General features: G+C 42.8%; 1 protein-coding gene across 1 annotated transcript in view; it reads right to left on the bottom strand.

The window, feature by feature from the left end:
• GNAL (G protein subunit alpha L) overlaps positions 1-5,015 on the bottom strand; it is a 182,484-nt gene extending 177,469 nt beyond the window's left edge. The window contains exon 1 of the mRNA XM_042833594.1: positions 4,556-5,015. Within this exon, the coding sequence (XP_042689528.1) occupies positions 4,556-5,015 (460 nt within the window). The remainder of the gene's footprint in view (positions 1-4,555) is intronic.
• Positions 5,016-15,954: the final 10,939 nt, after the last annotated feature.

Raw genomic sequence — 15,954 nt, 5'->3', positions numbered from 1 at the left:
GACTGCAGTGGGAGCTTTAAAGGACAAAAGAGATTAGCCCAATTTGCTTAGGAAAGACACAGTGTCACAATAAATGCTTGTGGAACACCAGAGCACAGCACTTGACTATCACTGTAAGTTGGTCTTGGGCAGTATCAGCCGCAGAGCCGTCCTCATGCAGCAGCTGCAAAACATGGAACCAAACAAGAAAGCAGTTTTGCATGCAAATGATGCGAAGGATTAGGGATTATAAAATCCATTTGCTTTATTACAATGGTCACTACTTGCAGCGCATTGTCTCAAAGTCCTGAAAATATCTGTTCCTGCCAATTACATATCCATTATCTCAGGCTGTAGGGATCCTAAGTCTAACCACACAATCAATGAGGTTTTTTTGCAAGGACAAGACAGACATATATGGAATGCAAAGCAGAGGTGCACAGCGCAGTTACAGACTGGAACAGGCATAATGTCTGGTGAAAACAGAGAAACACACCAAGCACAGGGGAAGCATCTTGACACATCAAGCTCAACTCAGTTCTGGTATTTATCAGTAAACACGAGTTGGGGTTAAAAATTTGAATTAAAGCTATTTTTTAAATGAAAAAAAAAAAAAAAAAAAAAGATTTACTGGCTTCAATTTTGAGAATTGTTTTGGAGGCTGTGCTCGACTGATTGCTCACGCATTAGACTTAAACAGCAATTTCAGTCTGAAAGCCACTGTCAGAGCAGACATCCTTCCCACAACACAATTTACAGTTTTCAGCGAATAGAAGGTATCTGATCATGAAGAAGAGTAATGCTGTGCTGTTGTGTTATATTGTACACATCTGAGCTTCGAGGAATCTACTGCTTAGGAGCCCCTCCAGCTTGACATGGCACCTCTGCGTTTGATTTCCATGAGTTAAAGGGGGGTATGCTTCCTTGCATGTTTTATACACTTCTGCACATAAATGTAATGAAGCGCCTAAATATCACTATCAAGTCTTAATACTTTAAATATTGTGTGAAAGGCTGCAGTTACGTTCGGAAATGAATGAAAAATGGAGATGCTCACTTTCTTCAACTTCTATCATTACTTTTGGTTTCTACTGAACAGAAAAGCTTTTACTCCTAGCACTTTCCGTTTCATTTAGGAAGTGCAAAAGAATGGGTTGGGTTCTGTCTGAGAAAATCACCCCAGTCAGGACAGCAACTGAGACTCTGGGGAAAGGGAAACAGCAAGAGTCAGAAATTGCTGGAAGACAACCATCCAGGAAAAAGTGCTTCCCATCTATGGCCTACTTGAACATTACATAAGCCTTAATTACACCACCAGGGCTAGCACTATGTTTAAAGCCAATCCCCCTTCAAATATCATTTTCTCCCAAAATAGTTTAAAATACGAGATCGGAAACAAGAACTTAAATTGGTTCCATAAAGTGATTTGTAATGTTTATACAGGAAATCACTAGCAAAAACAATCTTGAAGAACCGAATATTTGTTGTTCTCTGGAAAAAGAAGACCAAATGGAAACCAAGGGGAAAAAAAAAAAAAAAAAGCTGAGATGCTCTGACCATGCTCTGGAAGGCTACACAATATGCATGCATGCTTAAGAAAAATCCTCATCTCCTGATTAGTGAAGGCTTCCCTGGAATTATTGTATTGTAGAATGAAGAAAGAAGAGGACTACAATGATCATCTGGTTTCAACCCCCCTGCTATGTGCAGGGTCACCAACACCAGAGCAGGCTGCCCAGAGCCACATCCAGCCTGGCCTTGAATGCCTCCAGGGATGGGGCATCCACAACCTCCTTGGGCAGCCTGTTCCAGTGTGTCACCAGCCTCTGTGTGAAAAACTTCAATTCTGCACAGATAAGCACTGTCACTTACAAAAATAAAAATCAAATAATATAATGCATAATAATTCAAGGTTTCCAGTTTTCTCTTTTTAAACTAACACTAAACAAGAAACAGGCAATTGTAGAGGGAAGTGAGTTTCCATTTTATGTCAGTTCATCTTGCTGCAGAAAGGAAAAACAAACAAATGAAAAAAATACCTCCCCCCAAACCTCATCTGCTGTTATTCCAGTGCAGCAGCACAGCCACCTGACACAGACATAGCCATTTCTGCATGCAGGCAGCTCTCTCTCGAGGGTGCCAGCCTGGCTGCGTGCTCTTTCTTGCAATCCCTGTTTATGACAAAACACATCCGAATGTGGCAGGGGGGAGCTCAGAACATCACATGAAGCAGCACCAATTGGGGGCAGGAGATGCTGTGTTGAGCAGGATGTTCTTGGAGAACCATTTACAAACGTACCTAGAAAAAGCCTTTATAGACTTACAAACCTTTTTTTGATAAGGAATACAGCAAAGCAGACCGTTTTCACTTGACATAACAAATGGAGAATACGCATGCTTTTAGTGAAAGGTCATTCTCAAACACTCGTAGAAGAGGCTTTCCTTCTGATATACTAGCAATTTAAAGACTCTTGAGATTATCAGTGCATTTCCCTTGCATATCTTTTTGAGATTTAGTAGTTGCTCCTTAAAATATACACATTTTTTCTCTAGAATTTCTCCAGAATCCTCTAAGTTCACCCCAGTTCACATTTAAGACAAACAAGACAAACCAAAATGAAACTCTTATTTACAAGATTATACCTAAAAGTAGAAACAAACAAAACTCACACCAACCCTGATGCTCAACTTTATTTATCCAGCACTGGTGTTCTGCTGTCACCACACTCACCATTCCCCTCTACTACACATTTCCTTCATGTTGAATCACAAAGATATTCCTCCTTCCTGCAGCAGAGGTACGTCTCTAAGTTCATGCCACCAGGAAGATCTTGAGAACAGGGATCAAGTCATCTACTACTAAAACTGGTATAAACATCAAGCTGATAACATTTTCTCTAAAGAACCTTTTGTGTAAATCTTAAGATTTCTCCCTGCACAAGATTGAAAACAATTACCTTCTGCAATGCAATTTTATTTCTCTATTTCTCCAGGAAATAAACCTTTTGCCATCCTAAACATTTTCCTATTATCTAGAGCAGTTTCCACTTCCGTGCAAATAGCTGCACAAAGCACCTGCAGCTCTTCTGACACCCAAGGCAGACATTTATGTCAGGTCCTGATCTGCCAGGGTTGAAACAATATTTCAGCATTTCCTCTTTGTGACATGGAGATGGAGAGCATCCTACAGTTATGACACATTTTAATATAGAATTCAATGCAAGAGTATGATTAGCATCGAGTTTCTTTCAGGTTGCCAGGCTAGAGATGGTGCATTGTTTCTAAACAGGTGTTGGCCACACAGGTTCACTATGACAACCACCCATGCTGTGAACTACAGCAGTATCTCTCCATGTGGTAGGATCCTTTTGTTCCACTGCTCTCAGGAGGATGGCCACCAGCACCTGCCTTCTTGTAGCCATACTGGCAACAACACACCTTTCAAGATCACAGGAAGGGAAATATCTAAATATACACTTTTTAAAATGGAATATGATGTTTGAAAATAAATACCAGACCAGTTCAAGCATCAGGAAGAGGGCTTTACCAAGAAAATTATTAATTCCATGGAGCAGGAATTACGCCTTCTTCCTCTTCCCTTTCACAAGCTGCACTGGTATCCTCCAGGCTGGCATTTTAGGGATAATAATAGAGCCAAGGATTTGTTTTTAGAACTGGAGCACTACAGTCCTGGCAGCAGACACCGCTCACACCTTTTGTGCGCTGCCATATTTTTTATCTTCTCCTCCCCTCACCCACCAACAGGACTGAAGGAATCCAACAGCACGGAAACAGCTTTATAAAGACGTCCGGTACCCAATATCTGGAATAAATACCAATAACCCCCAAAACTCCACGCCGCAGAACTTTGCGAAGACAGGCCAGTGCAGGAGGACATCAGTATTTCCATGCTACCAGCAATTAGCAATTTACAGCCACAGTTAATAGGCCAAATGAGCCCTACGCTCAGCCCATAAAGAGCCCTGCAGTATGACTATTCTGTTTCCTACAGGAAATGAGATGCTTGTACGAGATACCCCTGTGGTTTTCGTACTGTAAATGTATCAGCTGGTACAAAGCCTCCAGAGAGGGCCATTAACTAATGCTTAGAAAGAGCAGCGCAGCAGCAGACCGCACGTAGCACCTCGGAGACGAAAAGCGAGGACCAAAGCCGACGACAGAGATCGAGGGCCGGCATCCTGCGGCGAAGGCTGTGCGGGGAACAGACCTGCCCACGTCGCCCGGAGCCCTCACCCCGCTCCTCCGCACGAGGAGGCCGCACCCGCCACCCCCCTTCCCCACCCATAGCCGAGGAGGCCCACCCTCAGGCGCACGTCCCACCGTGGCCATTTTTCCCCCCGTTCTCGCCCGCTCCCTCCCGCCCGGCCGCCAGGGAGGAGCCGCCCGCCCCGGCAGGACCGCAGCCCGGCAGGAGAGGAGGAGGTGGAGGAGGAGGAAGGGCGACAGGGGGTGGAGACCGCCCAGGGCAGGGCCGGGGGCGGCCGGAGGGGCGCGGGGAGACAAAGGGGGGCGGCGGCAGCCCCGCCGGACACCTGCCCGCCCGCCCCGCACGTACCCAGCAGCAGCAGGCGGTGTGTCTGCTTGTACTCCCGCTTCTGCTCCTTGAGCGCCCGGTCGATGCTCTTGCTGACTTTCCTCGCCTCCTTCTCCGCCTCCCGCTCCTCCAGGCGCAGCTTCTCCCAGGGTCTCTGTAGGGCCGGCGGCGGGTGCTGCGTCTGCTGCTGCCGCGCCGCCTTTCCCCCGCCGGGGCCGCCGGCCTTGGGCAGCGACGGCCGCTCGGGGGCCGCCCCGTTGCCGCCGCCGTTCTGCAGCAGCAGCGGCGGCCCGTCCGTTTCGCCGCCGCCGGGCTTGCCGCCGGGCCGGAGCAGCGCGCCCTCGCCCAGAGGCTGCGGCTGCGGGGCGGCGTGCGGCTCGGCCGGCGGCTCGGGCTCCGAGGCGGCGCCGGCGCCGGACGAGATGGAGCCGCCGCCGGCGTCGCCGAAGAGCCGCGGGCGCAGGCTGTAGCAGAGCCCCATGGCTCGGTGCCCCTGCCGGGGACGGGCTGCGGCGCGGCGGGGCTATAGCCTGGGCGCTTCCCGCCGGCCCTACGCGCCGGGGCGGCGGCGGCGGCGGGGGGTGCGTGCGGGCGGGGAGGGGGCGCCGCGGAGCCCCTCAGGGCCCTGCTGGGCCATCTTGCATTTTCCTCCCCGGGCGGCTCCTCCGCGCCGATCACCTGACGCCGAGCTGCCACCGCTGGGTCCACCTTACCGTAAATACCCCAGCGCCAGCCCACCGCGCAGCGCCGGGCGCCGGCGGGGAGGGGCGGGGGCACCCCGCCCGCGCACACTCACGCCGACACGCTTACACACTCACGCCGGCACACGCAGCGCGGGCTGGGAAACGCTCGCCCCCTGCGCAGGCGGGCGGGGAGGTAGGCAGGGAGGTAGGCAGGGAGGTGGCCGTGGCTTCCCGCAGGCCGCTGCCCCCATCCCGGGCCGCCTTACCCGCTTCCCGCCGGCGACGCCCCGAGCCCCTCCGGGAGAAGCTCGGGAGCTGCCCAGGGGCGCCCGGCGCTGTGCCCTGAGGGCGGGCGAGGCCCGAGCCCCGAGCCCCTCACGGCCAGCCGGCTCCCGCTCGGCCGCAGGCCCCGCACGGACGTGCCGCCGTGCCCGCAGTTAAGACACAATTTTCAGCCCGTGTACGCAGTTCTCTACACACACAATGCCTGGCTCCGCCACCCGAACGCTGACTAACGGAGTCGTGGGAGGAAGAGTTTGGATGTGGTGTCTCAGGGAAATAATAGGTGATAACTGGGAAGCGCTCGCCTTTTGCAGCAGTAGTACTTCACGGGCGTGGAAGGCTGTGCCGTGAAGCCAGTCTGTGTAAAGACAGTGGCAGCCCTCATGACAACAGGTCTTGGGCAAATTTGGACAGGTCCTGATTGCCCTGTCCACTGCAAGGCACTTGTGCAACCCTAGGCCTTGGTTTGGTCCCCTCATTTTGCCCAGTGATAGCCACAATTACAAACTCCTATAGGAAGAAGTGGAGAGAGGTGCAACCTCCACACTCCTTCACAATGAGTGAATGAGAGCAAATTGGTGATAGCTTTTAGTACCTGGATCTGGGAAACAGAACTTCATTCCTGGCAGAGTTGCTCCTGTCAAGAAACCTAATGAAGGGCCTCTAGAACATGTATTTTGCAAACAGTGAGTTACACATTAACACCCCCCCCCCAAAAAAAAAATCCAAACCACCCTGCATTAACATAAAATAAATACATTTTAACTGAAAACATCAACTTGCTGTTAGTGCACCACACAGAGGAAAATTTGCCAGTGAAAATATTAGCAGGATCCAGCACGTTGTAGAAGTTGTTCTTGTCTACCATTCAAAACACTGACCAGCTATTTGCAGAGATAGGTGCCTTAGAATCCTAGAACTGTTGAATCACGGAATGGCCTGCATTGAAAGGGACCTCAAAGTCTACGCAGTCCCACCCCATGCCATGGGCAGAGCTGCCCCCCAGCAGCTCAGCTGCCCAGGGCCCCATCCAACCTGGCCTTGAGCACCTCCAGGGATGGGGCACCACAGCTTCTCTGGGCAGCTGTGCCAGTGCCTCACCACCCTCTGAGTGAAAAATTTCCACCTGACATCTAATCTAAATCTCTCCTCTTTCAGTTTAGCTCTGCCACAAGACTCCTGTAGCTGTTACTTCCACTGTAAGTTTTAACACTCAATTATTTGATATCCTAGTTACATGTTGGTTGCAAAATATAGAAGTGGTTGCCTAACAGCAGGGGTATTTCACCACTGCTGAAATGCTGTTGTGTTGGGGCTGAAATTCCTCTGGCATTATTGTGGGCCACAGCAGTAAGCTACCTCTTAGACTGTGAATGAAAGACTTTGTTTTTTGTCTGAACTGGGTTTTGGACAGGGATAATCTTGGTGTTCATTTTGGACCAAATAGCAGGGATCCAGGGAGTAGTGGCTGTACGCTTTTAAGCGTAATGAGGTCACAGAATCTCAGCACCATAAGGGGCTGAAAGGGACCTGGATGAAGATCGTCCAAACCAACCACCTGCTAACGCAGGCTCACATTCCCTACAGTAGGTCTCACCAGAAATTGTCCAGGTGGGTTCTGAGTATCTCCAGAGAAGGCGACTTTATAGTCTTTCTTGGCATCCTGTTCCAGCACTCTGACACCTTACAGTAAAGAAGTTTTTTCTCATGTTCATACGGAAGTTCCCATTGCCTCCTATTCTGTCATTGGGCACCACTGAAAAGAGCCTGGACCCATCCACCTGACTCCTGCCTTTTAGACATTTATAAACATTCATAAGATCCCCTCTCAGTCTCCTTCAGGCTGAACAGTCTCATGTCTCTCAGCCTTTCCTCATAAAGGAGACGCTTCAGGTTCATAGTCATTCATAGTCAGTCATTTCATAGCCCTCCACTGGACTCTATCTATATGTTCTCTGTCTTTCTTGAACTGAACAACTCCAAAAAGCTTACCTACTAGCTGTTAATATCTTTTTGGCGAAAGGAATTGTGATTATTACTACTTTTGGATTACTGTGGTCTGGGATTGTGAAGAATTTAGAGTGAGAAAGTCAATGTCATGCAGTTTTCTCATCTGAATGCTGTTTGGAGAGCCTTTTGTGGGACAACATTCAACATTTTCTAAGGTGAGGCATCTAAACCAAAGCCAAACAAGCAACCTAGTTTTTCTGTGGCACTAATTACTTATGATTATGTTAACTGAAATGAATGAATGTGCATATATACATATATATGTATCTGAGTCTGAACTGAGAGCAAAAAACATTAAACAGTTTTTTTTTTCTTCTTCTTCTTCTTGTTCTTAATGCATGGTTCCACCTAGAAATTAAGCAATGGAGGTCTGTCCAGTTGTACGTAGCAACGAGGTATGCCCACCAGATGGCTCTATTTCAAGGAGTAATACGATTCTGGTAGGTAAATATTTAAATATTATTCTCATGAAATTTTTCCTTACCCTTTCTTAAAAAGGAGTGACTTTTTTTACATTACTTGAACACTTAACATGAATACAATTTATGTTCTATTCTATGTTTTTAAAACAAACTTGATTCAACACTGTTTCTTCAGTATGGAGGAAATTGGATTTTTGACATATAGATGGTGTTCAAGATTTTAACCAAGGGATGAGAGTTTGTGATCTATCTTAAACAAACGTAGTAACTGCAGTTGCCTTGAAAATTTAATCGTGTGGGAATTCAACAGACCCCAGTTAAATGGAGATCTATTTGAAGTTTGATAAGAAAAGGAACTTGAAGTCCAGGAGAAGTTTTCCTGGGGCTGGAGATTCTTTCATCTTCTTTTTGTTGCTCTGATTATTCCCTATAGTAGTTAATGAGTTATCAATACTCTGACTACTGCTTTGCAGTGTTGTTTTTCTGTATTTTCATTAAAATAGCACCATGTATTCAGAGACTATAAATTCAGAATCTGTAACTGGAATATTCCATCTGAATTACTTGAGCATTTTTTTTCTCAATACTTTTCAGACTTCACTGATGAATAGTGAAAATGCTGCAAAGTTTTATGTTTATTAAAGAGGGAAGTTATGTGATAGAAGAAAAGCAAAACAATTCAAAGAAAGATGAGCTCTGACAAAAAGAAAGTATTTGCATTTGCCTAAATAAAATCCCTATTGAGGTTAATTTTCTTCTTGGTGAAAGGATGTAGGATGTTCCCAACTTTAGTTAGATGCTAAAGATCTCTATGTTCTTTGATAGGCACTTGTCAAAAAAAACCTGCTTGGTTCTTGTGATCTCAATATTTTTGTTGTTGTTATTATGGTATATGACAATAAGCACTAAGCTATAATTTAGTACTTATCTTTTCCCTTGGTCTTCTCTTTGAGAGGTGGTGTGCCTGTACTGCCCTGCCAATATATGAGAAAGTAAAATAGAGTTCTTTGATATATGCTTTGCTTCCTAATGTCTGGAATCTTTGTGTAATGTTGCTGACCGAAATTTTATCTGCAAGCACAGGTACACCAATAGACCTGCTGTATATGAGGAGTACAGAGGTTAGATGATTCTCCTGACTTCCTGAAAATATCAGGTAGTCCAAAGACAGAAGAGCAGAAGGAAATGGTATTATTTTCTTGGTCTTCTCATACAGGGGTAATCTGGTTGGTCCTGCAGGGTAGTGCCTTTCCTCATGACCTAAAAATTATGAGAAGTATGAATAAAGTCAGTTTCGTGTTGTGTTAGGAATGTGCTGGCTGTGTTTCCTCTCCAAACTATTTACAGTAGACTGGAGGATTTATAACCTTTCCATTCTATAGTCGCTCCTTCCCAATGGCATCTCCAGAGCATTTTTCAGCTTTATTTCAGAAAAAATAGCTTCACCATTTAGCTTGGTAATAGTATTTAAAATACTATATTGAAAATTCAGGGAGCCCATTTTAACTGCGAACCAATGCAGTCAGCTATTGTTCACTAGTCCTATGGAAGTCTCAGCTACACAAACACTGTAGATTATTTCAAACTCCCTCTTGAAAGATTATGTTTTGTTTCACCAGTATATCAGAAGGAGAAAGGTAAATTCTTCTGAACTGCAGTCAGCCCTTGTAGTTTCACAGACACAATGAATATAATACCTCTGTTTTCACAGAATAACTCCAACCTTCACCACAAACTTTACTTGCCGCTTTTACTGGTTACTTGAAGATTGCAAAGTGGGAGAAATGTAAGGATTGTGCTGGGAATTCAGTTGTAAATGTGATAGTTGCAGAGCAACAGTTATCCAAATCTAATTTTTGTCAAATTCCCTCTCCCTCAGCAGGATCCAGCTTATCGTATCTGAATACAATAGCAGTAAAACAATTTACCTCTTCTTGAGGAGAGCTTCTTTTTTTTGAAGACTGTAAACTATGTGCCAGCTCCTAGAGAAGGTTTTTAGTTTGCTACCAATGATAAAATAGTAAAGGATTTAGGTTTATTAAAAGTGGGGCTATTAGTGCCAGCTGTATTAAAATTATCTTCTAAGTTCCTTTAATAGATTTGTTTGGACCTGAATTTTGTTTTCTTTTGCTTTCACTTCTCAGCCGTTTTCACAAAGAGTTTGATGAAAAAATTACTGTTACAGTGTAAAAGCATCTTTGTTGACTTTCAGAGGGACTAATAGTCTGTCTTTCTCGCAGCAGTCCTGATAGTGCCTTCTGCTTTAAGAGAACTGATTACCAATGTACAGAAGACATTTTAAATGATGGCATAGACAAGCTTAAGGGAGTTTACTGCAAGTGCCAAAATAAGATAAAGTAGGTCAGCTTGCGTGAAAACTAGGTTCTGAGCAAACGAAGTAGGAAAACAGAAAGAGATTTAAAATGTAAATTGTGGGATGAAGTTATTTTGTATGTGGTACTATATATAACAGGAAAGGGTAGAAGCAAGGCAAAGCAAATTGGAGCTTTTGTATGCTTAGTATATATAAAATCATATAATGTTTTATGTTAGAGGCATAATCTATTGATTTCTCTGTAGTCCTTAGTTTTTTGCTACCTTTAAAGGAATTTGAATAATAAACTTAGGAGGGTTCCGGTGATTTCTTTTAAATATCTTCATGAAAATTTCTTTAAGAAGTCTGCTGAACCGTTATTGGAGTCAGAGGATTGTTATATTTTTTGTGGTATGAATATGGTTTTTGCTCTGAGAAAACCTGAGTAAATCTCACCAGACTGTAACACTTTACAAACTGTAACTTGCATGACCTCGAACGCAGAGCAGAAAGCCACTGCAGTCCTCCTTCTTGCAGACCTGATCCAGGCGGAGGGAGAGGATGTGGTTTCATGAACACTTCTATTAAAAGACTGATCCTGTTTTGTGTGTGAATAATGCATGCATCTATCACATACCACCCTTCTTTTAAGTCAGGAAACCATCCTTTATCTGTGCAACCTCAATTCATTCCTGTATAAATATTCATAATGATGCAGTCTTCAACTTTGCACAAACAGCTTCTCCAGACTGAGCTGTTTGTTTTGGGGACTCTGCTCTTAATGCCAGCAGCCAGCAGAGCCATGAAAGAAGTCTCAGTTACATGAAATTCTGGAAGCTTCAGAACAATTGGAAGCAATCTTTTATTTTATAAGATGTTTTCAGATTAATGTTTTAATGCAAAAACCAAAACAAGGTAACAGAAAATAACACTGAGGTGAGCTGGACATCATCATGCAGACTTAACTTTGATTTTGATATTAAACAGATTGGTCTTTCCATTTCAACTCAGATTCAAACAAAACGATATATTGAATGGTAACATCAGAGAAAAGTCCTGTTTGGAAGGGACTTCTGGGGATCATAGTTAAAATACCATTTGGGAAGCTAAGAAAAAAGGGGAAACAGGGTAAGCTAGACAATAAATTTGAAGCTTAAAAGAATCCTTTTATACAATGCATTTTTTTCATTGAAAACTCTCAGAATTGTTGAAATCAGAATATTCAATTAAAAAAAAAAAGACTAAATCAGGATTGACTGTTCTTCAAAGAATAACTACTTAATGGGACAGAAATAGCTTACACTGGAGAAACCAAGGAAAGGAGATAATTAATCAATACTTATTGTGTAAATCAAAGAGAAAGAGCAGGGAGGAATATTAAATGAAGAGCAACATTTATAAAAAGATGTAGAAATTATGTTTGTCTTAGGATAAAAATATTGAAGTGGATTTAACACAAGATGAGATAAATGTTCATAGATTTGAATAGCTAGCAAAATTAATTATTATTTCTTTTTACTGAGAAATTCAGTCAACAGTGGATACCCCAGAGCAATCTTTGTTATAATAATTTCTTAGTCTTGTGTTTTCTAGATTCCCAGTACTAATTTAATTTAATTGGCCTTTGCATTAACATGGTGGAAGCTTTCCTCTTCCTTTTTTTTTTCCCTTGTCTCACTCTTTTTCATTTCTTCATTATCAAGGAAATAAATTAGGGACCTGAATTCTCAGTAGCCTTCCCATACTTCTCTGTATTGGCACAGGGGAGAAGTCCAAATACCTCAAGAAGCATGGCCTTTTCTGCAGTTCTTATTACTGGGGAGAGCCTGTCTCCTTCAAACAGCTTTGTGCAAATCCCAAAATGTAGACTGACATAAGCTTTCCTCAGAATGTGAACAGAGAGGATCATCTGCTTTCCTAATCTTCTGCTTTTCATTCCTTTTCATCCTTCACTCATCTGTTTGAATAGAAATACCAGGCAGTTTTCAAGAATACAAATATGTTTAAAGTCAAAGTACTACTAAAAATAGGCTGTAGCTAGTCATATTTTCTTGTTAATCCTCTGCGCATGCCTGGTTGTTCCTCAGGAGAACATACATTCCACTGCATTGCTTAGTTTCAAATGGCATTAGTATTACGTTTCTACGGTTTCTCATGTGGGAGAAGTTTTCAGCCTTACAGATCTTCCTCAAGTGAAATTCTCTAAGTGGCAGTTGTTACTGCTTACAGCAAGTTAGAAGGAATCCTTGAGTCTTCCAAAGTCTTACTTTAAAGAGGTTCTACCAACATGATACAGTGGAGATCTGGAGCAGTTCGGTAGTTGGTTTTTGTTTGTTTGTTTTTTGTTTTTAAATTTTATTTTACTTAATGATGTTTAATAAATCCACATTCTTATTATTAACTGTGTTCACATCAAAAAAGTAGTGTAGAGTTTAGAAATCCCTAAATACCTCAGTTTTCTTGAATAGCTTATGTACTGATTAAACAATGTTTAGTTTTTATTCTTTTGTAGCAGAGATTGCAGATGTGAAGATGTGCATAGAACATTATTCTTAAGAATATAAATGACTGTATATTTAGAAGAAAAGAAGACACTGACAAGGAATCCAAATACAAAGAGTTTCAGAGGAGTACTTTAATCGCATCAGATAATAAATATGGACAATATATAATCTAAAAAAAAAAAAAAAAAAAAAAGACACATACATATTCATTCCCTTTAAGATGGGTTTTATACAACAGTATTACTCTTCTTCAACTTAGCAGTGTCAATGGTTTCTATTTAATTCCAGGTCAGATTAATTGAAAATGACAAATAGAGCTCCTGACAGTATAGAAACAGGCTCTGCTTTCTGTCTAGTTTCCCTCCAGTGGCTGTTATGAGCAATTTCAGGTCCAACTTGAGATATATTTAATAGAGCATTATTTTGGTTGGGTCTGACAGGAATACATTGCAACAAATTATACCTTTATTTATGCCTAAATGACTGTAATGAAGGCTTTAACGTTATTTAAAAACTGATGTAGAAATCAGTCATTCTTCTCTTAAGTAGACAAATGAACGTTTTGGTTTTTAATGTAGATTGTATCAGTTTTGGCAAAGTTCTCTGGTCTTTGATTATACAGGTCAGCAGGCTAGCATTACCCTGAAGCCAGCATATAGAGAGGAAAGATGAGTGAATAGAAGGAGCACCTGGCTTGTATTGGCAGAACTCACTGTGTTATTTCTTGCAAAGTGGTTCTTGCAGATATGTAATTCCACTACCAACCTTTTCTCTTCTGCAACCCTGGTGAGTGGCAAAGCCAGCTTTGGAAAGTGTCATTGATATTTTCAGTTGTGAACAATAGCTAGAGGGGTAGAAAAAAACCCACATGCAAACAAACACAATCACGCATAGATTTGGTATGTATCCAAAGCAATAATTAGGAGAGAACACAAAATTAGTACTTTAAAAAACTGACTTTAGTAAACCTCGTTGGTTGTTACTTGGATCCTGGATGTCAAAGCCAGAATCCTCTGCCACACTATTTTAGGAGAGAATTTGGGGGAAAAAAATCTTAAACTGCATCATCCTAACTGGCATTAGCCACTTCTATACTGTTAATAGTGTCTTCTGCCACTTCTCAACTTAGAGAAGAGCCTCTGCAAAATGCAGTACAAGTGTACATGCACATTTTTATACAGTGGAATAGCGATGAAGTCCAGAGCAACGTCAGTGAAATCTGTGGATATCAAGAGAAATCATTTCTTTGGGAGGGTGATAAGTTCCTATTTAAAATTCCTACACAGCCCTTATTTCTTGTTGACTATCCTCTGCCTAGACAGCAAATCCCTTTTCTTCAAAACTACCATACTGTCTATGTCTTTCTTTTTACATTACAGAGTGAAAGTGCCATCTGTGAGATATATTCAAAAACACCTACAGAGAATTCTTTTATGTTCATACCTTTCTCTCATTTCGGTTGTATATCTTATGAAGCATACTGCGCATCAGTGTGCAGCCTTTTCCAGAAACGTGCACATGTGCACTGTATATATGTAATGACACCCTGTGCTTGTTGATTTTCCCAGTGAGAAATTAGTTTATTTAGACTAATTAATTTCTCAGCACCCTTTCTTGATAAGTCTATTTGCAAGATGACTCTTCAGATAACAGGAGATTCTAAGAAGATATGTGTGTAGTGTATGTGTAGTGAAGATATGTGTATACCACTGTAGTGATATAAGCAAAAAAAAAAAAAAAAGGTTTATTTGGATCTCTAATGATAACCCTAAAATAAAGGAGAAAGAGGTCAGTTCATCCAGAACCCAGAAGCGATTCTGGAAGTCACATAATTCTGAAGTGACTGCATATTGCTTAAGTCCAACAGATGTTAGATCTATTCATTGTGCCAGTGTGAAGTAGCAACATTTCACATACGTTTATACAAAATTCAGCAAATAGTCTGTGAAGGAGCTTCACACCAAAGTGTGACTATTTCTCAACTTTGTGACATAACCATTTCACTCTAGAAGTTATTTGTTTCCAAACTTGCTGAAGTTTGGAACTGCTTGTTTGGTAAATGTCGCTCTTACACATGATCCAGTGATCTTCGGAATCAGATCTTCAGAGCTGAATCTGCACTGTGAAATAAAGATCGGGCATTTGGTTGGTGCTGGATTTCCTTTCATGAAGGCTGCTAGAGAAGTGGAGTTCAATGATCAGGCAGTACCAGCTGCTACTGGCAGAACTAGCAGAGGAGAAGCCATAGAGCTTATTAGATGTCTGAGAAGTATATGTATGGTTGTTAATAGTTATTTCTATCAAGCAGTGTTTTTGCAGGCCTTTGTGAATTACACCATTTGCTTTGTTTTTCAAATGCTTCCAAGAGAAAAGGAGTGTTTCTCCCTGTGCACTGTGGGTCAATTGGCCCCGGTGACAAAGGAATGCTGGACCACACTTCTGGTAAGCACCACAACTAAACACTCTAAGTACAGAGAAAACTTGTGAGTGGTGAGAGAATCTTGTACAAAAAAACCATCACCCACATTGCCTTGGACCTGGTATATTATTTGGGTGGATGGAGACTCTGATAAATGGAGACTCCACCATCAGCAGCTGCCAAGAAATAGGACACGAGGCAGTTTAATTTTCTTGCAGCTGGGGTGTGTTTGTGTTGCAGAGGATGAGGCTGCCGTAGGGAGTTAAAACATTTATCTATCTCCCTCTTACCGTGTTGTTGAATTGGCTTCTCAGCCCCTCATCTCTCTTCAGAACAGAATCTTTTCTCTGGGCGTTCATCATGAGACCACTCCATAGGTGTGAGTTTTCCAAGTCACAGGCAATGTGTTTGCTGATACTTGAGTAATTAGAGATGTTTTATTTGGAGTGGGGCCGTAGGCCCAGTGGGGGTGCTATGGCCACCCCAGACTTCAGTAAGACACTGGAAACATTGTTGCATTCTCTGGGCTGTCTTTGATCAGCTGTAGAGAAAATAATTATAGCTTGTAATTTATGCAAGGCATATGGGGACAATTTCAACTGACAGTGGAAAACTTACTGAAAACAAATGTAATTTGGTATACAGCACATTTGTGGCAAAAATGCGTATGCGTGGCACCTACAGAACACTGTGAAGATTTTAGGCCCCATTTTCAGCTGTTCCTATCCTAAGCTTAGCACACGGCAAAACGAAAAGTCATCACATGGCCTTTGTGGTGCGCAGCAA

The sequence above is a fragment of the Centrocercus urophasianus genome, unplaced genomic scaffold, assembly GCF_019232065.1.
Source record: "Centrocercus urophasianus isolate 14NV4802_14NV808 unplaced genomic scaffold, USGS_Curo_1.0 seq_11, whole genome shotgun sequence".
Taxonomy (NCBI): Eukaryota; Metazoa; Chordata; class Aves; order Galliformes; family Phasianidae; genus Centrocercus; species Centrocercus urophasianus.
The sequence above is the reverse complement of the archived record's forward strand: the minus strand, read 5'-3'. Positions and strand labels throughout refer to the sequence as shown.